Source organism: Penicillium chrysogenum (assembly GCF_028827035.1).
Source record: "Penicillium chrysogenum strain IBT 35668 chromosome Unknown utg000004l_segment0_segment0, whole genome shotgun sequence".
Taxonomy (NCBI): domain Eukaryota; kingdom Fungi; phylum Ascomycota; class Eurotiomycetes; order Eurotiales; family Aspergillaceae; genus Penicillium; species Penicillium chrysogenum.
The window spans coordinates 4,015,633-4,042,291 of NW_026622752.1; the positions used below are offsets into that span (position 1 = coordinate 4,015,633).

At 48.3% G+C, this 26,659-nt stretch overlaps 8 protein-coding genes across 8 annotated transcripts; 5 read left to right on the forward strand and 3 right to left on the reverse strand.

Annotated features, from left to right (window-relative positions):
* Nucleotides 1–1,636: 1,636 nt before the first annotated feature.
* Nucleotides 1,637–3,311, forward strand: N7489_007474 (uncharacterized protein; the record flags this gene model as incomplete). Its single annotated transcript, XM_056713224.1, has 4 exons — nucleotides 1,637–1,815; nucleotides 1,884–2,093; nucleotides 2,146–2,445; nucleotides 2,687–3,311. 4 exons carry the CDS (start codon nucleotides 1,637–1,639, stop codon nucleotides 3,309–3,311), a joined length of 1,314 nt encoding a protein of 437 aa, XP_056566939.1.
* A 1,812-nt stretch (nucleotides 3,312–5,123) lies between these two features.
* N7489_007475 (GMC family oxidoreductase) lies at nucleotides 5,124–7,626 on the forward strand (the record flags this gene model as incomplete). The annotated part of the gene is made up of 10 exons (XM_056713225.1): nucleotides 5,124–5,266; nucleotides 5,319–5,472; nucleotides 5,529–5,782; nucleotides 5,839–5,882; nucleotides 5,939–6,554; nucleotides 6,608–6,668; nucleotides 6,720–7,005; nucleotides 7,062–7,187; nucleotides 7,247–7,431; nucleotides 7,495–7,626. The coding sequence occupies 10 exons, from the start codon at nucleotides 5,124–5,126 to the stop codon at nucleotides 7,624–7,626; spliced, it is 2,001 nt and encodes a 666-aa protein (XP_056566940.1).
* A 1,127-nt stretch (nucleotides 7,627–8,753) lies between these two features.
* N7489_007476 (type 1 glutamine amidotransferase domain-containing protein) lies at nucleotides 8,754–10,633 on the reverse strand (the record flags this gene model as incomplete). The annotated part of the gene is made up of 2 exons (XM_056713226.1): nucleotides 8,754–8,933; nucleotides 9,896–10,633. 2 exons carry the CDS (start codon nucleotides 10,631–10,633, stop codon nucleotides 8,754–8,756), a joined length of 918 nt encoding a protein of 305 aa, XP_056566941.1.
* A 1,271-nt stretch (nucleotides 10,634–11,904) lies between these two features.
* Nucleotides 11,905–12,236, forward strand: N7489_007477 (uncharacterized protein; the record flags this gene model as incomplete). The annotated part of the gene is made up of 2 exons (XM_056713227.1): nucleotides 11,905–11,992; nucleotides 12,076–12,236. 2 exons carry the CDS (start codon nucleotides 11,905–11,907, stop codon nucleotides 12,234–12,236), a joined length of 249 nt encoding a protein of 82 aa, XP_056566942.1.
* Nucleotides 12,237–14,532: 2,296 nt separating this feature from the next.
* On the reverse strand, nucleotides 14,533–15,375 carry N7489_007478 (uncharacterized protein; the record flags this gene model as incomplete). Its single annotated transcript, XM_056713228.1, has 2 exons — nucleotides 14,533–15,223; nucleotides 15,278–15,375. The coding sequence occupies 2 exons, from the start codon at nucleotides 15,373–15,375 to the stop codon at nucleotides 14,533–14,535; spliced, it is 789 nt and encodes a 262-aa protein (XP_056566943.1).
* Nucleotides 15,376–16,949: 1,574 nt separating this feature from the next.
* N7489_007479 (putative ABC transporter) lies at nucleotides 16,950–22,199 on the forward strand (the record flags this gene model as incomplete). Its single annotated transcript, XM_056713229.1, has 15 exons — nucleotides 16,950–17,468; nucleotides 17,518–17,689; nucleotides 17,735–18,638; nucleotides 18,694–18,816; nucleotides 18,868–18,966; nucleotides 19,016–19,140; nucleotides 19,193–19,240; nucleotides 19,297–19,963; nucleotides 20,014–20,091; nucleotides 20,142–20,703; nucleotides 20,754–21,005; nucleotides 21,066–21,355; nucleotides 21,409–21,862; nucleotides 21,950–21,994; nucleotides 22,068–22,199. The coding sequence occupies 15 exons, from the start codon at nucleotides 16,950–16,952 to the stop codon at nucleotides 22,197–22,199; spliced, it is 4,470 nt and encodes a 1,489-aa protein (XP_056566944.1).
* A 535-nt stretch (nucleotides 22,200–22,734) lies between these two features.
* On the forward strand, nucleotides 22,735–24,495 carry N7489_007480 (uncharacterized protein; the record flags this gene model as incomplete). The annotated part of the gene is made up of 2 exons (XM_056713230.1): nucleotides 22,735–23,310; nucleotides 23,362–24,495. 2 exons carry the CDS (start codon nucleotides 22,735–22,737, stop codon nucleotides 24,493–24,495), a joined length of 1,710 nt encoding a protein of 569 aa, XP_056566945.1.
* Nucleotides 24,496–24,742: 247 nt separating this feature from the next.
* gmdA (putative general amidase GmdA) lies at nucleotides 24,743–26,626 on the reverse strand (the record flags this gene model as incomplete). Its single annotated transcript, XM_056713231.1, has 4 exons — nucleotides 24,743–24,876; nucleotides 24,930–25,338; nucleotides 25,385–26,266; nucleotides 26,351–26,626. 4 exons carry the CDS (start codon nucleotides 26,624–26,626, stop codon nucleotides 24,743–24,745), a joined length of 1,701 nt encoding a protein of 566 aa, XP_056566946.1.
* Between the last annotated feature and the right edge of the window lie 33 nt (nucleotides 26,627–26,659).

Genomic DNA, 26,659 nt, shown 5'->3' on the forward strand with positions numbered 1-26,659 from the left:
GAGTCATATTAACAACTGTCTTTTTATTCATTAATTTATTCATGTTTGATTAGCTACAGTAGCTGAATCAATCTCCTAAACTGCCGTAGTGTAGCCTACAAATCGAAATATAAGTAGGGACTAGCGTATAAAATAAGGCATCGACGTTATAGACCAAGCTATTGATCTTCCTAAGATAGGAAGCTTCAATCTATAAGATTACTCCTCCGCTTAAGAACGAACCGATCTCGATACCTAGATCGACTAGGTCGAGAAAATCCTAAGGGGTCATAAGCTTCATAACCTAATTAATAAGGATCCCCTAGCCACTTCTTGACGACCCGGACGTGAGAGAAAGATAGCGCACGCAGTCACTGTGAGTAGGGATATAGCTATAAAGTAGTATAGATTACTCTTTAATATAGGAGATAAAGGTATGTAGAAAGGCCACTAACTTCGCAGACCAGGTTCTTAACGAGATAAAGAAGAGAAAGGGAGAAGAATACAGAGCTCTAAAGACTAGTATAAGCATTTCGAGAAATCTCTCTAGTAATTAATATGAACTTTGAAAGGCAAAATAAAAGTCGGTGGTGAAGGAAAAAGAAAAGCATATGGATGTTATACATATGCTTAGTACGAACTCACGTATTGCATTCTTACTCACATGGAGTGTAATTGACCTGCTTGGTCGACGTCGCTGCACCCTCGTTGGACCAACCCTGCACTTTTGCGCACACATCTACATGGTTATTAGATGGTCCACGTAGCGGATAACAAAGAAACTGCCATCGCCTTGGCATTTGTCTATACCGTGTGCTGGTCGATTGGGCTTTTCGTAGTGCTTTGCCTATTGCCTTAACGCTCTTTGTTCTTTTGTCATTTCCTTTGTTCTGATCTCACTAGTTCAGTTCCATACGCATAGAAATACAAAGTAAGGTTAGTTTATAGTTATCCAGCGAAGATAGAGACCCATCTTAGACCACATTACTATAAATCAAAATATTGCATTTTTGCAATATAAGGGCTACAGACGTGATTCAGAAATAAACAAGTCGCAACGATTGATGTTTTAGAGTGCACTGTCTTACTCTCCCAAAGCTCTTGACAATGGCCTTTGTGTTGTCTCACTTCCGATGCCAGTGTTGATATAGGGGTAACGTAATGTTATCCATAGATGCGTGGCTATAAGGAATTATGGACCGGAAGGGCTGGTCGATTACAACGAGTGTGACTGGTAATTGTGCGTTTACGAGAAGGGTTGCGGCTACGAAGTCATAAAGAGCCGTAAAGGCCAGAGGCCGACGGAGTCCATCGAATTGAAACAATATCCGTCAGTTCTTCTTCTCTTTTCCGACATCCGAACAAAGACGGTGGGATATATACAAACAAAAGGAAACGGTGAGCTAGGAGGACATATATTAGGGTACTTATTCAAACCTAATGTTAGATATAGTTGCAGACGAGGACATGAAACTCAATCATCCAGAGGATTACTCTGTTACTATAATTGGGACAATGCCTTTCTCATAGATGAAACTAGACATACTGAAGACATGGGCTCAAGGTGAAAAGGGCTATTCTATATATTTCGTCAGTTCAGTCACTCATCCAGGATTCTTTCCACATACTCTGTCTGTTCTTTTCCGTCTCGCTGAACATGGATGGTTTTTCTGCCGCTGCTGGAGCCTTTAGCTTTGCAAAGGTCGTGCTATATTGTATCGACGTTTTGGATGACTACCGACGACTTTTTGTCGCGGGGGAGCTTGGTTATCTCGTTAGCAAGTGTGATGGGCCAACAAGCACCCTCACCTCGAATATCTATGCTGCTGAGGAGTCGTGAGACATTGGAGCCTCTTTTACGAAGAAGTCTTTGATTACAAGGTCTTCTGCGAGGACCTTCAAAGAACGCAGGTCGAGTTCAAGAAGGCGGCAAAGATGTTCCATAATGAGGTTCAAAGTATTTGTGGCAAAACAGGCTCTAACCTACCTAAGAATCTTCACGGTCTGGTAAAGCTTATGCAAATGAAGTATAACAGGAAATTATTCGGCATAATACAGGGTCGCATAACCGATCAGGAAGCGTCCATTAAAGACTTGGTCAGGACCAGGCATATGTATGTTTATATGAGTTGGTTTGAAAGTACCCGGCTAACCCTTTATATTTAGGTACACTAACAACCGTATTCGACGGGACTGCATGAGCTCACCTGGGCTACCAAATGAGGTTTGGGCCCGGCACGTTGACATCTCTCTTTCGGCTAACAAAACTATACCCTTCGTCATTCCTCGACTCTTCAGTGACTTCTACCACGATGGGAATGGCTATTTCGGGGACTTGGTGCAAAGGCTCAACCTCTCCTCAGTCAAAGGATCAGCACACCAGCGGAAGGTAGTCTACATTTATGGGGCAAGAGGACTAGGGAAGACACATCTGTGTTCCGAATTTGCAGACCGACATAAAACCAGGTATGACACGTCCACTAGAATTTCCTTCATATTAATATCTTGCTGACTATTCAATTTGCAACGAGCAAGGTATTGGGGTGTCTTTTGGTACAGATTCGGTGACAAAAGGGTTGAGAGTCTCGATCCCTCATCTAAAATGTTTGATTAGTCAACTGTCTGGTGTTCAAGAGTCATGGCTTTTAATCATGGACAATGCTTCATGCTTGGCACATGCATAAAGTGTTTTGCCTAACAGCGACAGAGCACACATTCTTATCACGACCGAATTATCTCCTGCTGAGACGGCTAATTCCATTCACGTTTTGGACATGGACCATGAAGATAAAAAGGAATTTCTTCTGTGGGCAGCAGGGTTTGTGAAGCCTTGGTGTGACTCCGATATTGCATGGAGCGAAGATATCATGAAACTTGTCGGCCCCAAAGCGGTACCTCGTACCCTTTCCTATGTGGGTGCCACAATTCGCAGTGGCTCTTGTGCCCCAGAAGAATACATTGCAATGTTTGAAAAGGAACAGATACTGGAACTCAAGGGGGATATCCAGCAGGAACCGGACAAATTAGCTTTCGATATGGCTGTCGCGCAAATTCAGAAACAGAACACTCGCATTTCCAAGGACGCATTGAAACTACTCAATATTTCCTCGTTCTTCACCACCAGGTACATCACTTTGAGCACCTTGACGAAATCACTCATCATCTACGATACCACTAGGGAAGAGCAGCGACGGACGCAGTCGAACAGACGGGCAGGAACATGCAGAATAACCAACCGATTTTGGCCATCCAAACGCAGCAAGCGGAATGGCGAAGTCCACCATATGCATCCAAGTGTCGCCTGGTCGCCAACTCCCAGAGTCGCCGATTGACCGTTCAAGAGCTATTTGAGCAAGTACAGAGCTTGTTGATATGTGGTTGCTTCAATGCCACAGTTCCAATAGGGTCTACTCCATGAATGCTACCGTACGAAACTGGATCAAGAAGGACCTGCATCCATCTGAGCATGAACTTTGCCAGAAGGTTGCCGAAATGGCAGGTCCCTGCCAACTCGAGTATTCGGAGAAGACCCCTTCCACGGCCAGTTCTTGATAGATATGATTCCTTCGGTCGAGATTTGTCCTATTGTGATCTCTTTTCCCCTTCGGTGTGAGTTCGCTGGATAGAAATTGTTAGATTTCATCATAAAATCTTCTTATTTGCCCGAAAATTTAACGTTTCTCACATTTCATCACGCACCTGATTACCTCTCTATGTCGGACTTGGGCTATTCTTAACGACCGTTTTAATTCATTGAACGCATGGTCAAGGCAAGGATTGTCGGCAGCAGAACAAACACCAAAACAGTCTCTAGAGACTAGAGACTGGCTTTGGACTCTTGTTTGATTGGTGGAAGATATATTCGGCGATGTACTTATGTCTCTGGCAAGCGCTGCTCATCCCTGAAATCAGCCAAGTAGAACTAGCTGTTAGGAGTAATGGAGTAATGTTAGACACGGTTGTACAACTTTTTCAGCTTAACCAACAAGTGATGTAGAAGTATAATGCAGCCTGATGTGACAAATATCCTCCAATGGGAATTTGTATCAGCAATTTACGTCTGCCGCCTCTTCCGTAAACAGCTGCACGCCCCACGCCAACTAAGTCTACCCCGCAAAATTACTATTTACAGCACTGCGATTGCGGGGATACCGACAATCCGCGCAGGACGCTAATGCGGCGACAGTCCGGCACCTAATAGGTGGGCTGAATCATGTTTCCCGGCTAATCCGAATCTCACTGAATCAGTATATTACTTCACTTGACCAAGTCTTACTATATTAGATTCGTTCAAACCATGTTTATATTCTGCTCTGCCGCGAGGGTTCGGAAAAACAGCTGGAATATGCATGGATGGCATTGAACATGAATTCGTCACGTGGTTATTTGTCTTGTGTAGATTCCGGAAGCCAGGGATGTGTGTACGTGTGCATGGAAATCTATTGAATTAGGCGGCTTCGACAACCAATCACATAATCTTTCACTGCATGTCTCCAATAAACCGCTTTCGACCCCCACGCATATCTTCCTTATCCATATCCCGATACCCATATCCCGATACCCCGTCTACGAGGATGGAGGAATAACAAAGGCCCTTGGCAACATATTACCTGCGCATGATTTGCAAGAGCTCAGTCTGGGCAATCAATTGAGCTGACGAGAGCCATCCATGCAATGCGGGGAAATCCCCAGAAAGCATCAGAGCATACCTTGGCTGTTGGGCTGTTTGAGATACGACAGGGATAGTCAACTTAGAAAAACAAGACAATATCACTAGCAATCCTTCTTCTGATGTGTCGACAAGGTCATGCTTTTGTGCATTCTTTCACCATGCTGATACCATGTGTCTGATGGAAAGAGTTGGGTAAACACATTCCACACGCACTTTTTGACAAGGATGAGTTCGGTCTTAGCCACACTCAAACGCTTGAACTCTGTCTCCGCGCGCGGGGTCAATGTATAGGGCGATTGGCTGTAGATGTGACTTGATGTTGGGGAAATACCTCCATAGATACTCCCATGGGCACAAAGACACAGCTATATAAGGACCCCTCCAGGGGGTCCCATCGACAGTTCGAGTATTTCCCCCAACACTTTCTTGACAATTATCCTCAATTCACTGTCTTGTCAATACGTTCAGAGTCATGACTATCCCAGAAGAGGTCGATATCATCATCTGCGGTGGCGGAAGTTCGGGATGTGTGCCTGCTGGCCGCCTCGCAAATCTCGATCACAACCTGTCTGTGTTGTTGATTGAGGCAGGCGAGGACAACTTGAACAATCAATGGTGAGAACGTTGAAGTCCTCACTTCCAGTGAATGTATTTTGATGTGAATTAGGGTGTACCGCCCGGGTATATACCCGAATAACATGAAGCTTGATTCGAAGACGGCATCGTTTTATAGTTCCAGGCCATCTGAACATCTAGATGGTCGCCAGGCCATTGTCCCATGTGCCAACATTCTTGGGGGTGGCAGTTCCATCAACTTCATGGTAAGTGATTCCTGTTTGACCTGGTTATCAAGTGGCCCTAAGCTAATGCATTGAAGATGTACACCAGAGCATCTGCCTCGGATTATGACGACTTCCAAGCAAAAGGCTGGACAACCAAGGAACTCCTTCCGTTGATGAGGAAGCACGAAACATATCAACGTGCGAGCAATAACCCGGAACTGCACGGCAGTGACGGACCCATCAAGGTCTCATTTGGAAACTATACGTATCCCATCAAGAATGACTTCCTCCGCGCTGTTGAAACGCAGGGGATCCCATTCACCGACGACTTGCAAGATTTGAAGACTGCGTATGAGGTCCAAGATTGATTGCATGTAATGTCCTGCTGACGACTTAATGTTATAGCCACGGCGCCGAACACTGGTTGAAATGGATCAATCGTGACACAGGTAAGAAAAAATGTCCACTTTTGAATATTATCATCATCTCTGACCCTCGAGACTAGGACGACGAAGTGATGCAGCACACGCCTATGTCCACAGCACTCGAGCCAAGCATAGCAATCTCCATCTTCAATGCAATACCAAGGTTGAGAAGGTGATCGTTGAAAATGGCCGTGCTGTGGGAGTTGTGACAGTCCCAACCAAGCCTCTCGGCGGTGGAGAGCCAGTTCGCAGGATCTTCAAGGCTCGGAAGCAGATCATTATCAGTTCGGGTACAATGAGCTCCCCACTTATTCTCCAGCGGTCTGGCTTTGGTGACCCTGAGAAGCTGCGCCGGGCTGGCGTCAAGCCCTTGGTCAACCTACCAGGCGTGGGCCGAAACTTCCAGGACCACTATCTTACTTTCTCCGTTTACCGCGCGAAACCCGACGTCGAGTCCTTTGATGACTTCATTCGTGGAGATCCCAAAGTCCAGAAGAAGGTCTTTGATGAGTGGGATAAGAAGGGCACTGGTCCATTGGCCACCAACGGTATCGATGCCGGTGTCAAAATTCGGCCTACTGAGCAAGAGCTCGGCGACATGAAGAAGTGGCCTACCCCAGACTTCACGGAGGGTTACGAGTCGTATTTCAGGAACAAGCCTGACAAGCCCGTCATGCATTACTCGATCATTTCTGGGTAAGCATCTCACATGGTTCGTTTTGGATGTCTCGAGGCTAACACACGCATAGCTGGTTCGGAGACCACATGCACATGCCTCCGGGCAAGTTCTTTACCATGTTCCATTTCCTGGTATGGTACAAATTCACTAAAGCGCAGTTGCTAGCGCTGACAAGATATTAGGAATACCCCTTCTCTCGTGGGCATACCCACATCCAGTCGGCCGACCCTTACGAAGTCCCGGACTTCGATGCGGGTTTCATGAATGACAAACGTGACATGGCCCCTCTGGTGTGGGGATATATTAAATCCCGTGAGACAGCCCGGCGCATGGGCTCGTACGCTGGAGAGGTCACCGGCATGCATCCTCAGTTCGCCTCCAACTCATCCGCACGGGCGCAAGATATGGATTTGGCGACTACCAAGGCATATGCCGGCCCGAACCATATTTCTGCTGGTATTCAACACGGTAGGCTTTCTCTTTCTCCAGACCGAGTTATCTCGCCCATCTAATAAGCAATATAGGCTCCTGGACCACGCCATTGGAACCCGGAAAGCAGCCCTCAGCTTCAATTCTCAATTCCAACAGACATGAAGCTCGTGCTCCTTTGGAGTACAGCGACGAGGATATTAAGCACATCGAGAAGTGGGGTACGTATCAATCATGGGAATTGGTAATCTCTTAGAGCTGTCTAACAGTTTTGCTGTAGTTTCCCGTCACGTTGAGACAACCTGGCACTGCCTCGGCACTTGCAGCATGGCTCCGCGAGAGGGCAACTCGATCGCGCCACACGGAGGCGTTGTTGACGAGCGCCTCAATGTCCATGGTGTCAAGGGGCTCAAAGTCTGCGACTTGTCTATCTGCCCGGACAATGTGGGCTGCAACACTTTCAGCGTGAGTGTTCCTTTTCTTGGTTTCTCTGGAACGCTGGTAGATACTGACTATTACAATCGATAGACTGCTCTCCTTATCGGTGAAAAGTGCGCCGTCTTGGTTGCGGAGGACCTGGGCTACTCTGGAGCCGATCTGGATATGAAGGTCCCTACTTACCACGCTCCGGCGGAATTCTCCAATCTTTCTCGCCTCTGAGCATCTGCCTTTCTGTGAAATGAAGAACACGTCTGTGTCATTGCGTTTTGCTTTCCGAGAAGAATCAATTCATTCCTATGTGAAATTGCAGCAAACAATTAGTACTCCCTGTAGATGTTAAGTGTTGGATTGATGGAATTGTGGCAGAAGGAAAGGCCATTAGTGGTCCACAGGGCTCCAACCTCGGATTTCGCCTTGTTGTAGGATCCATAGACCCCCAGGATCGCAACACAGGCGTCGACAACGAATCAAGTATACTTCAGCGTTCCCGTATGCCCTGCTGATGATAAGGACTTTGGGCGAAGGGTTCGACTAAAGTGCCAATATCAGTATGTGACTTGTGAGATGAGAGACATAGTCTCCTGAGTAGATGACTACTTACCTGGGTTACCAGACTTCACCAGTCGTTCCCGGATCGTCCGAATGTCCGAAATACACACAAGCTCGGAGGGTGTTAGCAAACCGATCTTTTATCGACATGTTGAGGTTCGCAAGGAGGGCCAAGGTGGAATTGAAGTCCTGGCCGACCGCTACCGGTCTGGGGAGACGTGAAGAACCCTGGCTCGAGCGACATTAGGCAAAGTCGTTCTCCCAGTGGAATGCTAACATCGAGACTGTGCCGTAAAAGTGGATTGCGGACGAGTCGAGGTGTGGGGAGTGTAGGTCATACTGGGATTGAGAGGTCAATTTGACATGGCGGAAGCGAGTGACTCTCCCAGCAGAAACGTCCACGGGTGGTCCGGGGTTGGGGCTGTGGACTCCATGTTGATAGTGTGAAGCATGATTGCAACCAGGTACTCTTGCCTGGGCCCACCGACACCGGATCTGTGAGGATCGACCTGGTGAAATACCAGTACATATGACAATAGGTAGCTGCGTGTGTGTGTGGGTTGTGTTTGTGTCCGGAGGTGGGGGGGGAGGCGGCAAGAGAGATCAGTGGAAATGAAGGAGGATCAGATGAAGTTCAGCCCAATTAAAGCCAGGGGTTCTACAAAACTTGTCCCTCGGCCTTTCATGTTATCACAACTTCGACCGTTGGTTGGTATGTGCATAAGCTATTCACTCCTATAGTATATATCCATAGATATTGGTTTATCTGAATTGGAAGATACAAAAGATTCCACGCCTTAGACCTGAGGTCGATCCGGCCTAACAGAGCCTTTTACTTTGGCACTCTCTGTTTCACCCTCTCCCTTTTGACTCTTGCCAGGTTCGTTCACGTAGGGGTTCATGGTATCCGCACTAGAGAGGCCTTCTTGCTTCTGCGAGATGCTTCCAGGTCCAGCGGGTGCACCCATGCCTCTGGGCTATTAGCAAGTTAGATGAGATTTCTCTTGAGATGCTGGGTACTAAAATGACGATATCGCGAAACAAGGAATTTATGACAAGACCCGGGAAGGAAATACGAACCACATCATAACCAGAAGATCCTGGTACGTCCTGCCCGCCCTCTGATCTCTGACTATACTCTTTGGTTGCTCCGCGTGGCTCTGTACTTCGCTCTGGAGCCTTGGGGCTCACCTTGCTCGTACCGCCTCTCTGCCATAGGTAGAATGATATTGGGAGCCCTAAACCAATTGATACCAGCAACCTGTTGAAAGAAACTAAGTGTAAGTGCGATGCAGCTCGTGCAATGTATCACAAAAGGGAGACTGAGACCAACCACCGGGGGGTCTTTTCCTGGCCGGTCGGCCTTTCGGTGGCGAAATGCCTTCGACTCGAAGGCAGTCGATGCGGTTGAAGTCGCAAAGACGGGAGGATATGCTGTCTCCCTGCTGCATGTGGAATTGAGCGGCGGATAAAGCTCATACTTAAGGATCGACGAACTCGGAGATAGTAATTGGTAAATAGGACTTAAAGCGATGTATATTTGCAGTAAAAATGGAAGTGAATTGAATTTAGTGAACTAGAGCAGTATATGAGCTCTTGATCCCTCGGTGCTTTCATAGTTACATCATTCTACCTTTCGGACTTGTTTCCAAAGAATTGTTGCAAGCTGAGCCCTACGCTTCCAATGAGAGTCGTGAAACCTGATTATGGCCCCAAGTTTAATTATGACGCATTCGAAGAGGCTGCAGATGTACAGAGTTGTAGTAAGCCATCTGTAAGATCAAGTATCTCTTCTATCCCTTCATGTCTGAGTTTATAGCTCGCATCGGAGTCTACGGACAATACTTCGCATTCGCTAAAGTGTACACGGGAAAAAATAGAGACGAGTATATTTCACTGTAATAGTAAAAACAATATATTATACACTGATCATTCTCACAAACCGATCACCCAAGGCGCTTGCCGCCACAGGATTACCCGCAGAGACCAGCTCCCGATGCAACGTAGTACCACCAGTCTTTTCCCGCACACCTTCAACCATCACTGCACCTTCGTTTCTCAAGGTCGATTCAACTTTCTCGACCTCCCCACCCCATAATGTCTCCATGAGATTCTCTTCCGCATCGCTCCACGATGTAATCTTATACCCGTTATAAACAAACGAGCCATCTCCCGCCTTCTTCGTACTCAACAGGGCATAAGGCCCATGACAGATCACAGCAGTGGGCTTGTTCTCCTCATGGAAGTGACGCAAAATTCGCCCTAGTTCTGCATCCCCTCCTAGATCTTTGAGCGGTGCATGCCCACCCGGGATAAAGACAGCCGCGAAGGTGGTCAATTCATCGTCGCTGATGGTGCTGAACGGTCGCGGGCTGCTGAATCCGTTCTCACGTTTCATGCGTTCGATAAGATCGTTTCCGCGTTGACGTTCGTAGAAACTCCCGGCGTTTGCGATGAGTGATTCGCTACTTGGGTCTGGGGCGGGTTCTTGACCTTTGGGTGAGGCAAATGTCACCTCGTGGCCTGCACTGAGGATTTTGTGTAATGGCTTTGCGAGCTCCTGGAGGAAAAACCCCGAAGGCTGTTCGACGACCTTGCCAGCGTCGTGTCCGCTGGTCCTTTTCAGGGGGAAGGAGTGCGCATCGCTGAGGATAATGAGGACTTTCTTGGGGGGCATTGTGAAAGGATGTAGGACAGATCGGGAACTGCAATTGTTACTGATATTCTGGGAGAGTAAGGTGTACCTAGGTAGTTTCCCTGGTCTTTTATATTCGGGATACTTCAAATAACAAAAGTTGCCTACAATGACATCGACATGACGTACCAAATCACTGCACCATCGCCATCAGGGCAGAAACTTGTATGGTTCGTCGGATTGCTGATTTAGATAGTGATCCTTCCGACTAGTGTGTTCAAATATAAATGATGGGCGGAAATAGGGCAATTCCAAGGCTATCCCATGGGTTAGGTAATTGCATCAGCGCACCCGGGCAGAAGCATCGTGTGTGAAGCATCAGTTTCGAAACATACAGAGAAGCATGTTCATCTTGAGAATAACGCGGTATAGTCCGAGAACATATAAGAAGCTGGGTCTTCCGTCTAGAATACTAAATGTATGGACCTGGGGCTCAGGAAACTAGAATGACCTTTCACTGTAGTGCAAGGGCTGTCTTCGTACAGGGACTTGTTCTCGTGATGACTATGTGATCCCCCGGCCCTGTGGTAGATTGTCTCCGTCTTTGTCGTATACATACAGGTCCAGGGTTTTCATCGTGCAACCGAGCATCGAACGTGGTCGTTGTTTGAGTGGGCGGGGGATATGAAGGATAGATAAAGTGCAGTCAGTGCGTGCCATTCTTTGTCTGATTGTCGAGGGTATGAAATTGAATTTCTATGCAGAGGTGGTTTGTGCTTTTCTGATTGCCTAGGTATATTTGCTCACCTCTTTGACAGCCCTGGAGGATTCTGAAAGATGTTTGTAACAAATTAAGTTGTTGCTTTGGAGTACTATTCTTTCCCCTTGTTGTCAGATGAAGACATGGAAGTTGACACTAAAAGCAAACGGACCATTAAGATGAGGATTGTTGTCCTGTACCTGACAATTTTAAGGCGCACAATTCACACTTCCACAACACCTCTCATCGTCAACCCCCTCCAACCTCCACAACTTATACCCTATCTTCCTCCCCAACTCAGTCTCTTCTCATTCGCCAATCTGTATCCCCTTTACAGAAACATCTGGCACTGCAAGGATGCGCCGCTGGGAACACCGTATGTCCCCCAATCTTGGAAGAAACTCTCTCTGGCCCTAGTCTCGCTGACCTGTCCACTTTAGGACTTTTTGAGAGTGACGCCGATTTGGGAATTCTTTTCGACCTTCCTGGAGACATAAAAATTGACGAAAAAGAATGGAAATAGAACCTGGGTCAGTTATTTTACCAAAGCGACATGCTTGATCCAGCGGAGTCGACTTCCTGGTACGGGACCGACAATCATGCCGACCTCCTTGAAGAAGCCATCATCCCCTACATTCGCAGTATGCTAGGTGCAGATAGTCTGGGAGAGAAGCTGCTCGAAAGGTGTCGTTATAGTGGGCCTTTTTTGTATACCTTCTACCAGACGATCCTTCTCGCAGCGCTGTCATGATACGTGCAAGGGCTAAGATCAAGCCGGAACATCTCCTATATCTCCGCGGCGAAGCGACAGGAGGCCAGGCTGGAATGGTGGGACAAGGCCTCTTACAAGCTCTCTCACTGGTACAAGTCCTGGGAAGGACATGACCTCTATGCTATTAAGGACCTTCCGGAGCTCTCGCTTCCGAGGCCAGTCCTCCACCGATGGCTCGCTATCCGTTCCTCACACGGCGATTGCTCCTAGTACCACGAGCGCTTCAGGCACGAAGACGCCAAGCTCAACTGCTCCCGCGGGAAGAAGAAGAGCCCGGAACACCTGGCGCTTTGTCGCCTCGCGTAACCATGTTTCTCCCTTTGGCCACTACGCCCCTTCTCCCCGCCCGGGGGTTAGGCCGAAGGACTATCGTACATCCGCTCACTTAGCCAAGAGGACCTTGCCTTCTTACTCGGACTCACGGGCTTCTACAGCCGATACTACACCCGCTAAGGCGAGGAGGTGGACAGCCCCAAACTGTCCCCCTCCGGAACCCCAGCCTGCAGCACCGCTCTCTCTTTTCCATCTCATTGTTTCTCTTGGTCCCCTCATTACTTTGCTCTCGCCTATTTCCTATCTCCCTCTCTCTCCCCCCTTCTTTGCTCCTTCTGCTTTCCTACTATCTCAACGAGGATTCCCGCGTGGATCCAGGACCCAGACGGGGAGCCGTCAAGACGTCAAGACCTCTCAACCAACCCCAGTTCATTCGTTTCACCGAGACTTTGTCTCTTGATTTTCCCTTGCGCCTCGCTCCGCACGTCGGGGGCACGAGCGCTCACCCTCGGCTCTTACAGCCGCACCCTTCCTCGACTTGCTTTCTAAAGGCGCACTATATATATATCTCTCGTTAGCTTAGCACTTCCCTATACCCCCGGAAGGTTTGGGAACATGGGCTTCGCCCTCGTTCCCCTGGACGGTAAACACAACAATATAACGACAAATCCAGTACCTCCGCAGGGCGGCTCGGGCGATTGAAGTCGAGTGGGTTCAGGCCCAGTTTCTTTCGGCCTTGGATCATTACCAGCGTGGTGCTCCGCGGAGCTTCGACGATGATTGGTTGGTTGGCCCATCGAAACATGCTGTTTGGCTTTCTGCTAACTATCACTCTGTAGCTGCATCGCATGTAGCGATACCGAGAAGGACGTTGGACATCTCCAGTCTTGTGAACGATGCGAGTTGCTTTACTGCGATCGGGTAAGATACCATATACATGTGGCCCCTGGTGGTTTTGGTGCCTCGAGATATAAGACATTTGCTGTGTCCCCTTAGAAGTGCAAGCGTCGACATGACCTGGCACACTGAATTGGCGACTACTTCTTACTATCTTTACTGCTTTTCCTGCGTATCATGAACTCTCCTTTCTCCATTGACAAATTACATGTAGACCACTAAAGGCCCAGCATGTGCACGAATTTCTCATGACCTTCCTTTTCGAGAGCTTTGGTGAAACCATCTGCTATATTGTGCTTTGTATCGACACGCAGCAAATTGATCTTCTCTCGGAAGATCGCGTCTTTGACGAAGAACCAACGCATATCAAGCCATCTTGTACTGTTCTTACAAGAGCGCTTTCCCATGAGAAGTTGGGTGTTGATATTGTCTGTCAAGATAACAATACAACACCGCTCCGCATCACCCACTATCAACGACATGCAAGCTGTTCGCCAGGTTTACCGATACCTAAAGGCAACAACGGAGCTTTGCATTACCGTTGGAAAGATACAGGACACAACCTTCTGGGCGTACGCAGACGCTTCTCATGGCGACTGGCCAGATGCAAAATCAACAGAAGCAGCAATCTGGTTCTTTGGCGGAGCTCCTATCAGATGGTATGCGAGAAAGCAAACCATCATGGCGCCATCCTCCACTGCAGCAGAATGGTGCGCGTTGGACAGACCGGCGCGAGATGCTCAATTCTCGCCAGAGAAAGCATAAAAGCGCCCCAGGACGTATCAACCTTGCTCAAGGAATTTTACGTCGGAACTGACAAAACGGGTGTTGAAGTTAACATTCCCTAATGGAGGGTGAGCTGTGGACTGGACCTTTTACTCTACAATTATCTTCCACTTGAATTATCGAGTCTCTACGTAGAAGGAATTTCGCTAACATATGCAACGTAGTACACGGCAACTCTGAAACACTATTTATTCAGTTGAACATAACCCCTCTGTACTAGTGATTCGAAAATAGTAGGGTCCCGTCTACCATATTAGACCCAAGTGTTAATCGTTACAGCTTTTTCCCTTACAGCACTTTGCAAGTTTCCAATAACACTATAAGTATTATTAATGCTTAACAAGACATCTAGAACATATTTTTCAAAAGAAAGGAAATCACACTGATTGTACTTGAAGATCCTCCAATACGGGTCATCGTAGAAGAGCGACGGACGAATTCAAGAGCCCGCTCTTACCATGCATTTGGGAATGCCTTGTGGTAAACATATTCCCCCTTTTGTCGCTCACAGAAACCCAATGCCTCATCACAGATGTCCATATTCAACACATTCATTCGAATATCGTACTGTCTGATCCGCTTCTCCATCGGCTCTGCAATTGCCATATACTCAGTCCTGACAACAGCAGTTTTAGCAAGGTCAGCCGTCTCATGAAGCGCAAGCTGACCACTTCGCAAGATGGAATAGAGCAACCTCAAGTTGTCAATTTCGCTCTCATAAGCCTCCAGAATATGAATCACAGATAGGAGGGTCGAAAGAGAAAGACCCTGGAAAAGCTTCAACGAAGCAATGCCATTGTTGGTCTCACTTCGAAGAAAATGACGCCTGAGAACTTGAAGCTCGCCAACTCGGTACGTGCGAGTCAAGCCAGCCCCGAGGGAAAGTGCTTCGAGTCGCTCGACATGGTATCGATCCTCGTTGTCATCGATCTGATAAAGACCCAGCCAGACTTTCTTCCAGAGTTTCACAATGCGACACTCCAGTTGACTGCGGGTCGAAATTGGCTTTTCAAGGGCGCCACTGCCCAGGGTATACTGAGAAGGATCATCATCTTGAGTGTACCCTTCAGCCTGGTCACGACCTCGGCCAGCGGAAATGTTGTGGGGAAGAGGTGCGGAGGTAGTAACACACCACAGCTGAGCACTGAACCACTCGTTAATTTTGGGTAGTCATTACTACAAGACGTTGGAGACCTACTTGCTGCGAGATTTGACTGCACACTTGGACGAGGGAGTAGATAGATGGAAGAATTCCAATACCTTCCGGAGGAATCTTTGAGTGCGATGGGTCTTCATTGTTATCGAAGTTGCAATCGGAGTACGGCACCAGAGCCAAAAGCGATTTCTACGCTGAGGAGTACATCCACCCTGCCTTTAGTCTGGAAACTAGAGCTTTATCACTACTGAAGCAGAGGCTAGCATGTTGTAATCATGGCGTGCTGCCCCATTTCTTATCAGGGAATGATGGTCCGTTCATGCTACTTCATGCTCAACTTAGTAATGAACCACCATAGGCCTTCTAGTGAGCGAGAGCTGATCAAATATGTGTCTACTGTATTTTGCTTAACTACTCCTTTTGTGGGGTGTCCTATTTACGAATGGCTTTTCTAGCTCTAGCTCTAGCTTTCCTTAACAACTAATTCTATTGAACATTTGTCTGATATGCTTTGCTTTTCCTAGAATGACGAGATCATGATAGTAAAATTACTCTAGTCGTAACTGTTCGGTAGACTGACACAACTGGAGTTTTATTGTGCCGCAGTAAAATGAATTGGTAAAATGTCGTCGGGAATCAATCCCGTGGATGCTTCTATATTCCTAATCAGGTAGGCAGGTAATGCTGACAGCACTGCTCATTGTGTCTCCGGGCCTAAACCGCTGTACCTCAGTATACCACATATAATTCCTCCACGACCGCTTGATGATCGAATAGTCAAAGGAATTTACGGTGGTTGGTCGAAAGCTGATGATCTCCACAAGCTCATCAACTTGAATATCATTCCAAGGTTGCCTAGACGCCAGGGAGCAAAAACGGTTCAACTGGTTGAAATTATGTGACGAACAAAACAAAGGGCAATACATATATCAGAAAAGGGGATGAATTTGAATTGTAAGGAAGCTTCCTGTTCACTAAAAATAGTCTGGTTGATGGATCATATTAATACAGACGAGGAAATGCAAGTGTACAGAGTAGTTGAAAACAAGGAATCAATGAACATGGATAAAAGGGTATTAATGACAGTCAAAATGCCTATTAGTACTAGTAAATATGTACATAACCCGAATATCCATGTTGTACAGTCGATGACTTCACGATCGGAGACAGAAAACCTGAAATGCGGGGAGAGTTATATTGCATAGCACGTCTTTAGCAAACGCCTCGAACACTACCAGATGGCAATAAGTACTCCTAATTTGTTTCACAGTTAGTGGTTGTTCGTGGTTGTTCGTGGTTGATATCATAGCGAATAGGACTAGAAAGATATTAATTAACCGCATGATATAACAGAGGGGGATGTGATGACCTCACTAGACAGGATTATACCTGTTTACAAGCTTCACCAGCTAGGTAGAACACAAGCAAGAAAGAATACGTCCGGATAATGTTTCGGTTCGTTCCTGTTCCGAACCCCGAGATCTGCTTGACGTAATGCCTCCAACGCGTTGTCTTCCCATTTGTATTTCCTTGATATTCATCATATCCAAAGAAACTAATTGTGATTGTGTTTCTTGTTGATAACCAAGGTGTACCGCTCATCTAGATCCATACCCATTGTCTTCCGGTATCACCTTTCCTCATGATTGCACAGATATTTGATTAAAGCGGATGCATTTCAAAAGGTCCCAGCTCACCTTGAAAACAAACAACGATGGCAAACGACCATTCTGAGGAAAGCGCGTCCACGCCAGGTGCAAACCTAGAACACATCCCTCGCAATCCCGTTTCCTCTGAGAGTTCGTCTTCGCCAGTCAGTTCGTCACCAACCACAGATCACGCGCCAACCCGCCCTACCCCATCGCAGTCCCAGGCAGATTCCACAGGTCCGAAGTCAGACGAAGATGGTGCCGCACGTACTTCATCTCGCCGAAGCACTCATGCCTCTGGTCATGATACCAAGGGAGAGGAATGGGCCCAGATAGAAAGCCTGATCTCACGAATGTTCGGCCCTGAGCGCAAAGCAAACTCCGAAGAAGAGAAAACACGCCATGTTGGAGTCGTATGGAAAAACCTTACTGTGAAGGGCGTGGGCCTTGGGGCTGCTCTCCAACCTACCAATGGGGACATCTTTCTTGGGTTGCCACGGCTGATCAAGGGACTGTTCACTCGGGGCAGGAAAGGTGCCGGCCGTGGAAAACCACCGATACGAACTATCTTGGAAGATTTTACTGTAAGTATATTTCCCACTGCCAGGAGTCGACTCACTGATCCCCATCAAGGGCTGCGTTCGTCCGGGGGAGATGCTTCTTGTTCTCGGTCGTCCTGGCTCTGGTTGTTCCACTTTCTTGAAAGTGCTCGGTAATCAGCGAGCGGGCTACGAAAGCATAGAGGGTAACGTGCAGTATGGCGGCACCGAATCGGAAAAGATGGCAAAGCAGTATAGGTCTGAAGGTGGGTCCCTGTCTATGTGATCATGATTCGAACTAAAACCATTAGTCCTGTACAATCCCGAGGATGACCTTCACTATGCAACTCTTACTGTGCGAGATACACTGCTTTTCGCCCTGAAATCCCGAACCCCTGGCAAAGCTTCACGGATCCCAGGAGAAAGCCGAAAAGAATATCAGCAGACATTCTTGTCTGCCATAGCTAAGCTGTTCTGGATTGAACATGCTCTGGGAACCAGAGTTGGCAATGAACTTATTCGTGGTATTTCCGGGGGCGAGAAGAAACGGACATCAATCGCTGAGGCTATGGTTACAAAGGCTAGCACTCAGTGCTGGGACAACTCCACCAAGGGCCTGGACGCCAGTACAGCATTGGAGTATGTTCAAAGCTTGCGAAGTCTTACAAACACCGCCAACGTTTCAACACTTGTAGCTCTCTACCAGGCGTCGGAGAATCTATTTGATCTTTTTGACAAGGTCATTCTGATTGACGATGGAAAATGCTCTTTCTTTGGACCTAGCCAAGACGCAAAGACTTACTTCGAAGGGCTGGGCTTTGAATGCCCCCCACGCTGGACAACCCCCGATTTTTTGACTTCTGTCAGTGACCCTCATGCAAGGCGTGTCAAGGACGGGTGGGATAACAGAATTCCTCGGAATGCAGCTGAATTTCAAGCTGCATATCGTAAAAGTGATACTTACAAAAGAAACCTGGCGGATATTGAAAGTTTTGAAGGCGAAATTGAAGGCCAGAGGCAGGAGAGAGAGGCGGCAAGAAGGAAAGCCAAACGGAAAAACTTCACGATCTCATTTTACAAACAGGTTATGATTCTCACGCATCGCCAGTTTCTGGTAATGTTTGGTGACAGAGAGTCATTGATTGGAAAGTGGAGTGTGATAACTTTTCAAGCCCTCATTACTGGTAGCTTGTTCTACAATCTCCCGGATACAAGGTAAGCTATTCCCTCTCCAAATGTGACGAGACTCGGCGTGGCTTACGGTTTCAAGCAATGGTGTTTTTACGAGGGGTGGTGTAATGTTTTTTATACTGCTTTTCAATGCATTGCTTGCCATGGCAGAGCTGACAGCAGCATTTGAGAGTCGACCAATTTTGATGAAACATAAAAGCTTGTGAGAACTACAGAGAAGAAAATGGAAAATGATAGGACTAATTTTCTCCAGCTCTTTCTATCGGCCTGCAGCATACGCGCTCGCCCAGGTTGTGGTTGATGTGCCTCTCGTGTTCATACAAGTCGTTCTATTTGATATTGTAGTATACTTGTGAGTCCTATTGGATACCCTACATGAATCGAACTGACGAGTTATTTAGCATGGCAAACCTTGCGCGAACCCCTTCACAGTTCTTTATAAATCTGCTGTTCATTTTCATTCTCACAATGACCATGTACTCGTTCTTTCGTGCGCTTGGGGCACTATGCTCCTCGTTGGATGTTGGTAAGTGAAACGAACCCCTAGTCACCAAGGGATCTCCAATAACACTATATAGCCACACGTCTCACTGGTGTCGCCATTCAGGCATTGATTGTGTATACAGGTGAGCCCAATTCAAATTGAATCTATTAACAGAGTGTAACGGTTAACATAATTCAGGCTATCTCATTCCTCCGTGGAAAATGCACCCGTGGTTGAAATGGCTCATTTGGATCAACCCTGTCCAATATGCATTTGAGGCACTGATAACCAATGAGTTCTACAATCTCCAGATAAAATGTGAACCACCCTACGTTGTGCCCGATGGACCGAACGTTGTACCCGGTCACCAATCCTGTGCAATCCAAGGCAGCGATCCAGACCAGTTGATTGTGCATGGTTCCAGGTATATCCAAACCGGGTTCACATACAGCAGAGCTCACCTGTGGCGAAATTTCGGTATCATTATTGGATGGCTTATCCTTTTCGTCTCTTTGACAATGCTGGGAATGGAATTGCAGAGACCCAATAAGGGTGGCAGCGCAGTCACGGTGTTCAAAAGAAGCGAAGCACCCAAAGCAGTTCAAGATGTCATAAAAGGATCTAGCCCCCGAAGAGATGAGGAATCCGCGGAGAAAGATGGCATAGCATCCAACAAGAATGACAGCGACACAAGTGTACCCAGTGGCAAGGTCCAGGACATTGCTAAAAACACGGCAATCTTTACATGGCAAGATGTCAACTACACCATTCCATACAAGGGTGGACAGAGACAACTACTGCAAAATGTTGAAGGATATGTCAAGCCTGGTCGGCTGACTGCATTGATGGGTGCTTCTGGCTCAGGGTAAGACACGAAACCACTTGACTTCGTTCATGATGCTAATGTCTGACCAGGAAAACCACCTTACTCAATGCGCTAGCCCAGCGAATCAATTTTGGTGTGGTCACCGGCAGCTTTCTAGTTGATGGAAGGTAGGGAATGATTGACATATTTTGTTAGTTATGCACTCTAATATTTTCAGACCTCTCCCAAGGAGCTTCCAGAGAGCGACCGGATTTGCCGAGCAGATGGACATTCACGAACCGACTGCTACAGTGCGGGAGTCTCTTCGGTTCTCTGCTCTCTTACGGCAACCTAAGGAAGTCCCACTGCAAGAAAAGTATGATTATTGCGAGACAATCATTGACTTGCTAGAGATGCGGCCTATCGCCGGCGCAACTGTTGGATCCGCGGGCTCAGGCCTCAACCAAGAACAGCGCAAACGACTCACCATCGCAGTGGAACTGGCAAGTAAACCGGAGCTGTTACTTTTCCTGGACGAGCCCACGTCCGGCCTCGATTCTCTCGCCGCGTTCAATATTGTACGCTTCCTTCGCCAACTTGCAGATGCTGGGCAGGCCGTTCTCTGTACAATCCATCAACCTTCTGCTGTATTGTTCGAGAATTTCGATGAGCTCTTGCTGCTAAAAAGCGGTGGAAGGGTTGTTTACAATGGGCCTCTTGGAAATGACTCCAAGACCCTGATCGATTACTTTGAACAAAATGGCGGGAGGAAGTGCTCACCGCATGAAAATCCGGCAGAGGTGTGTATTCTGAAGCTAGAGGTATTCTTTCTCACTGATATTCTCTCTAGTATATGTTGGAAGTCATTGGAGCCGGAAACCCTGATTATAAGGGGCAGGACTGGGGCAATGTGTGGGCCAACTCTCCAGAATCCAAGCAGCTTTCTGAGGAACTAGAGGGTATCATCGCGTCGCGTCAGAATGCTGGAAGCGACGGGAAGACTAACGACCATCGCGAGTACGCAATGCCTCTCTACGTTCAAGTAGCCGCTGTCACCAAGCGCGCATTCGTGGCTTACTGGAGGACCCCGGAGTACATCCTTGTAAGTTACTATGCTCCGATAATCAAACATGAAAGAATAACTTGACTGATTACCGCACAGGGCAAAATGATGCTCCACATCTTTACTGGCCTTTTCAACACCTTCACATTCTGGCACTTGGGAAATAGCTTTATTGACATGCAGTCACGGCTCTTCTCTGTATTCATGACATTGACTATAGCCCCGCCGCTGATACAGCAACTTCAACCGCGGTATCTCCATTTTCGAGGACTTTATAAATCTCGCGAGGCTAACTCCAAGATCTACTCTTGGGCTGCATTTGTGACAAGCACGATTGTCCCAGAACTGCCATACTCGATTGTTGCCGGGTCTATTTACTTTAACTGCTGGTAAGCGTCTCTCGTGAAGGAATTTTATCCCACCTCTAACAGCGATAACAAAGGTACTGGGGAACTTGGTTTCCGCGCGACTCATTCAGTTCCGGCTATGTTTGGATGTCGCTGATGCTGTTCGAAGTATACTATATTGGACTGGGTCAATTCATAGCCGCGCTTGCACCCAACGAGCTATTTGCAAGCTTGCTTGTGCCGACTTTCTTTACATTCATTGCCTCCTTCTGCGGTGTTGTGGTCCCTTATCCCGCCTTGCCACATTTCTGGCAGTCATGGATGTACTGGCTTACGCCGTTCCACTACCTGCTTGAGGGATTTGTCGGAGTCATCACGCATGATGTCCCCGTACGTTGCATTGACCGTGAAGAATCCCGCTTTAGCACTCCGGCTGGCATGAGCTGTCAAGACTATGCTGGGTCTTTCGCTGAAAAGGCCGGTGGATATGTCCGAGACGCTGGGAATGGAATGTGCTCGTTCTGTCAATACTCGACCGGTAATCAATATGTGAGTTGCATCATGATCGTCTTTGTTTGAATGTCTTTACCGGCAGACTTGGAGTATTGCTGACCAGAACCTTGTCACACTTCCCAGGCTAAGAGCCTCAATGTGTTTTACTCGCACAAGTGGAGAGATTATGTGAGTATCGTGATTTGTACCCCTTCGGGCTAACTTTGGAGGTCATATTAACCTGACACCTGACATCTATCAGGGAATCCTTTGGGTGTATATCATCTTCAACTTTGCTCTTGTTTTTGCCTTCTCCTGGTTGTATTTGCACGGTGTTAGCAACCTGAAGCGCTGGTTCAGTGCTCGTAAGGCGAGGAAGGGCAAAGACCGTTGAGGGTTACACTGTGTCTTCCATGTGCATGAGTCCGCGGGTGCATCGTGTCATTGACTCAACATAATGTCCGAGACTTAAAATATTAGAGGATGTCAGCGCTCTATCCTCATAAGAAATATACGATCTTTGCGATTCTTTGGCTTTGGTTTGCTGAAAGTACTATATGCAGTGACATCGATTATGATCAGTCCATTGGCTGAGAGCCCAGTTACATTGCAGAGCCTACCTAATACTTGCATAGGTAGCATTGAAACAGTTACACACCAGAGATAAATAAATCATGAGAGATCAATAAGTCCGTAGATAAATCTCCATGTGCCTTTGGCCCACGGAGTTGCTCGTCGCGCAGCTCCGCGCCCAAAAGCTTGGCATTTCTCCGTCTTCTCCCTCTCTTGCGCGTTGAATTTTACCATTTTACCTATACCAGGCTTGTTGCTTCTGGCACTATATCAGATGTCATGACCATTTAAGCCCGACTATTTTCTTAATTTTCTTCGTATTGCATTTACCTTGTTGTTTTTATACTTCCCCGACCATGAAAGAAGAAACAGAAACCGTCAGAGATACCCCCGAAGGCTCGACTGCTGGTGACGAGTCGAAGACCGGTCTTACTACAAAGGATCGCAAATGCCAGTACTGCCAACAGGCGTTTACGTCCTCATCATTAGGTCGACACCTTGACCAATTCCTTTTCAAGAAGAAACCCGACGGAATCCACGATGTCGAAGAGATCAGACGAATTCGCAGTGGAATCACCCGGCGCCAGGCCCGAACATCCACAGGGAAGAACGAGGGGAGTCCCGACCGAGTCCAGAAAAAGGGTACCTCGGAGTTGTTTACACCCGCAGACTCGGGGTCGAAGTCGCGCGAGGCTCCGGTGCGCATGATGTTCAACACACCCACTTGGCATGCGACTGGCGTGATCAATGATATCCCGAATCCCAGTCGCGTGCCGGATGGGCCTCGCATTACGCCTTCACAGTCTCGGACAACGCCGTTACAACTGCCGGACTATGCAAGTAGAGGTGCTAGCTCCAGCAGCCCGGATACGATGCGGGCACTGGAACTCGCACTACGCGAGGTGCTTGATAATATCAAAGCCGCAACGTATGTCGACTCAATCCCATCGTTGTATCTAACCCCCAAGCTGACGCAACATTAGATCTCGTATCCGGCCTCGGCTGTCTCCGTTCGACTTCGACATGCAAGCTCAGACTTTTCCCTCCATGTGTCTGCAGCTGCTCCTCCTCCACCAAGCCTGTTTGCGACACATCCGTTTCCTTCCTCAACCTCGTTTCCCCTCCAGCCACCCGGCGCCGAGCATCTCGATATAATCCGGCAAGCCCTTCGGTCCAAGGTCGCACAATGGCAGACCGACCAACTCGCGGCCGACTCCACTGCTGCGACTCACACACGACATGGGAATAGCGGGATGGATCCGAACATGATATACCGCAGCGCGCAACAGCACGAGGAGATCAGTTTCCGACACTTGGAATTGGCTTTCAACCATTGGAATACCCTGTCCCACGAGACCCGTCGCGACGCGTGGCAATTGGAGACCACACGTGCATTTGCGCGCGAAGCAGAGAAGCGCAAGTCCTCAGACGAGCAACTCGCTCGAGTGCAACAGGAAGCAAACCAGCTGCGCGCACAGGTCGAGCGTCTGGGATCATGCCAGTGGCCTCGTGAGTTCGCACTGTTTCCCCCAGATACGCTCCCCCTACCACGGGAGGTAGCGCGGGAATTGGACGCGCAAGAAAGCCATATCAGTCCCGACTCTTCGCGATGGGACTATGACAGCGTGGTCGCCAAATGGAGACGCGTTGTTATGCACGATAAGGGCATGGGCCGGATTGGGGTTGGTTATGGAAACCCCAGTCAGACGGGGGATTCAGACCAAAGTCAGTCTCAGCAAAGCCCTGATGTCCGGCCTCCACGCCCAGGCGAAGACACCACATCTCATCCGAATCGCTTGCGCCCCTTGCAATCTGCTACGGCGTTGAGCCCAGACGCTGCGGCTGCCTCAACGCCTGCTTCATCTACCCACTACGCTTCTCCCCACTCTTTTGCAGATCCTCGCAGCCCGCCCACCGTCATGCCCCAGGTGGCTGGGCTGCCTCCGGCTAAGCGACAGCGCCTCATGAATGGCTCCGAAGACACATCTGGTCCTTCGTCTGAGTCTGGTCATGCTCCACCTTCTGCAGCTGGAAAACCTTGGGGATCTTCCACGCCCCATTTATCCAATCTTGCTGCACCCTCGGGACAGACGCCTCCATCGTCTTCTAGGAATTGACTTTTTGGGTATATAATATCTGTAGAAGAAGGACCGGATAAGCCAAGGTAGCTGGGAGCTATGATTTATCCTCTGCATTGGCTGTAGGCAGTACGCTTGGTCTGCTCTCTCCGTTTCTAGATCCACTCTTCTTGGTAGAGAATAGCACGGTCATTGATACCCATACGAAATGCAAGTGGTTCATCTTAATCGTAATCAATGCGCACATGCTCTGTTACAGTAACGTGATGAGTCTGGTATTGTAGACTCAGGCTCTCTCTTTCGTGTCTCGAGCAATCTCTTCTCCGAAATACTCAGCTAGAGTCAACATCTTCTCTTCCTGCAACCTCCTGCCTACCAATTGCACTCCCACCGGGGCCCCATCGTAGGCCTCGGCATCGTCTATATAGCGATCAGTATGGAACCACGAGAGTGAAGGTATGGGGGAAACGCACAATCCCACTGAATATGCTCAGAATCATCCACAGACTCATTGGCCGAGCGCACATCGATATTCTTATCCGCAAATGTGACTGGAATCGCAAGGCTAGTATAGTCAAGCACATTCACAAATCCAGTATATCCCACAGACTTGAATTCGCCGGGAATAACTGCCGCATGAGGTGCCAATGGGCAAAAGAGCGCATCAACAGGACGCCCCGTGCCTGTCACCTCGGCTGTGCTATGCCAGTAGTCCATATACTGTTTCTGATACTCACGCTTCGCAACATTGAGTGCCGCAATCTCAGATGCTGTCATCTGAATACCATTCTCGTTGCAGACTATTTCCGTGGCTTGAGGTTCTCCAGACAGACCCAAATGATACTTCACATCTGCGCCGCCATCCATGTTGAATATTTTACCCTGCGACAAGTCAGCAACGTGCCGGATTTCACGCACAGGTACATACAAGTAGTTCATTGGCAATTGAGTGAGAAGGAGGCGTCCACTCAACAACCCGATGACCCAACCGCCGTAGCATTTTCTCAACAATCCTGAGCCCCCGCGCAATAGGCGGATGAACAAGTGCCATACCATCGTATTTCATAATGCCGAACGCAAGCGTCGACGACCCAGCTCGACCCTTCGCAATGAAAGCCCTGGTCTCCCGAACAACCTCATCCCTCCACGGCAGCTCCAACGCAAGCGGATCATGCAACCAAGGCTCCTGGCTAAGAACAGCCTTGAACAAGAACGTCAAAGACCTCGCACTCGGCGCAATCGGCCCAATAACAGACAATATAGACCCCTGCCCATCCAACGAGTTCGCAGCACCTTGGTAGGGAATCCTACCCGCCGAAGGACGAATCCCATACAGGGAATTAAACCCAGCTGGGATGCGCACACTACCTCCGATATCAGTGCCGAAGCCAGCAGGCGAGCCGCGGAGCGCAATCAGGGCTCCCTCGCCGCCAGAGCTGCCGCCACTGGATAGCAGGCGGTTCTTGGGGTTCCAGGTGTGGCGGATGATGTTGTTCATGGTTTCGCCGACCATCAGGGTGGCTGGCACGCTGGTCTTGCAGTACAGGACGGCACCGAGATTGCGTAGTGCGCGGACGAGTTCGCTTTCTTCTGTGCCGCTGCGCGGGTCGTTCTGTTGGCCTTGGAAGGTGTTTATCCAGCCTACGTAGCCCATCGTGGTTTCGACGCCTTTCACGTGAAATTGGTCTTTTAGACTCACTGGTAGGCCATGTAGAGGTCCTATCGGGGTTTTGTGTTTTGCGAAGTATTCGTCTTGCTGTTTGGCATCTTGAATTGCGGCTTCGAAGAATACCTCGTGCAGACAGTTGACCTAGGTTTCGGTGATTGGTTAGTTTTATTTGGTTGTCTGAGGTCGATGCACTCTTGTGCACGCGCTGCCAGTATATAAACGTACGAGTTGGTGAGCCAATGCAGCCCGGTGACAGAAGGCTTCTGTCACTTCCAGGGCTGACCAGCGGCCTGTAGATGTCTGCGCCACAATGTCTACGGCATCTGTCTCTGTGATAGTGATCTCATGCTCGGTGAGGTATTGTCGAATATAATCCCCTGTAACATCTCGTAGTTCTGTAGCGGGAGGGACAGGAGATTCCAGTCGCCATTTCTCGGGAATAGCATTCAAAATTGACTGGCGTTTGGCTTCGCCTTTCAGTTTCCAGGATGTGCCAGTCATTTTCAACTAGATATGTCGAGGGGTTGTAGGAGA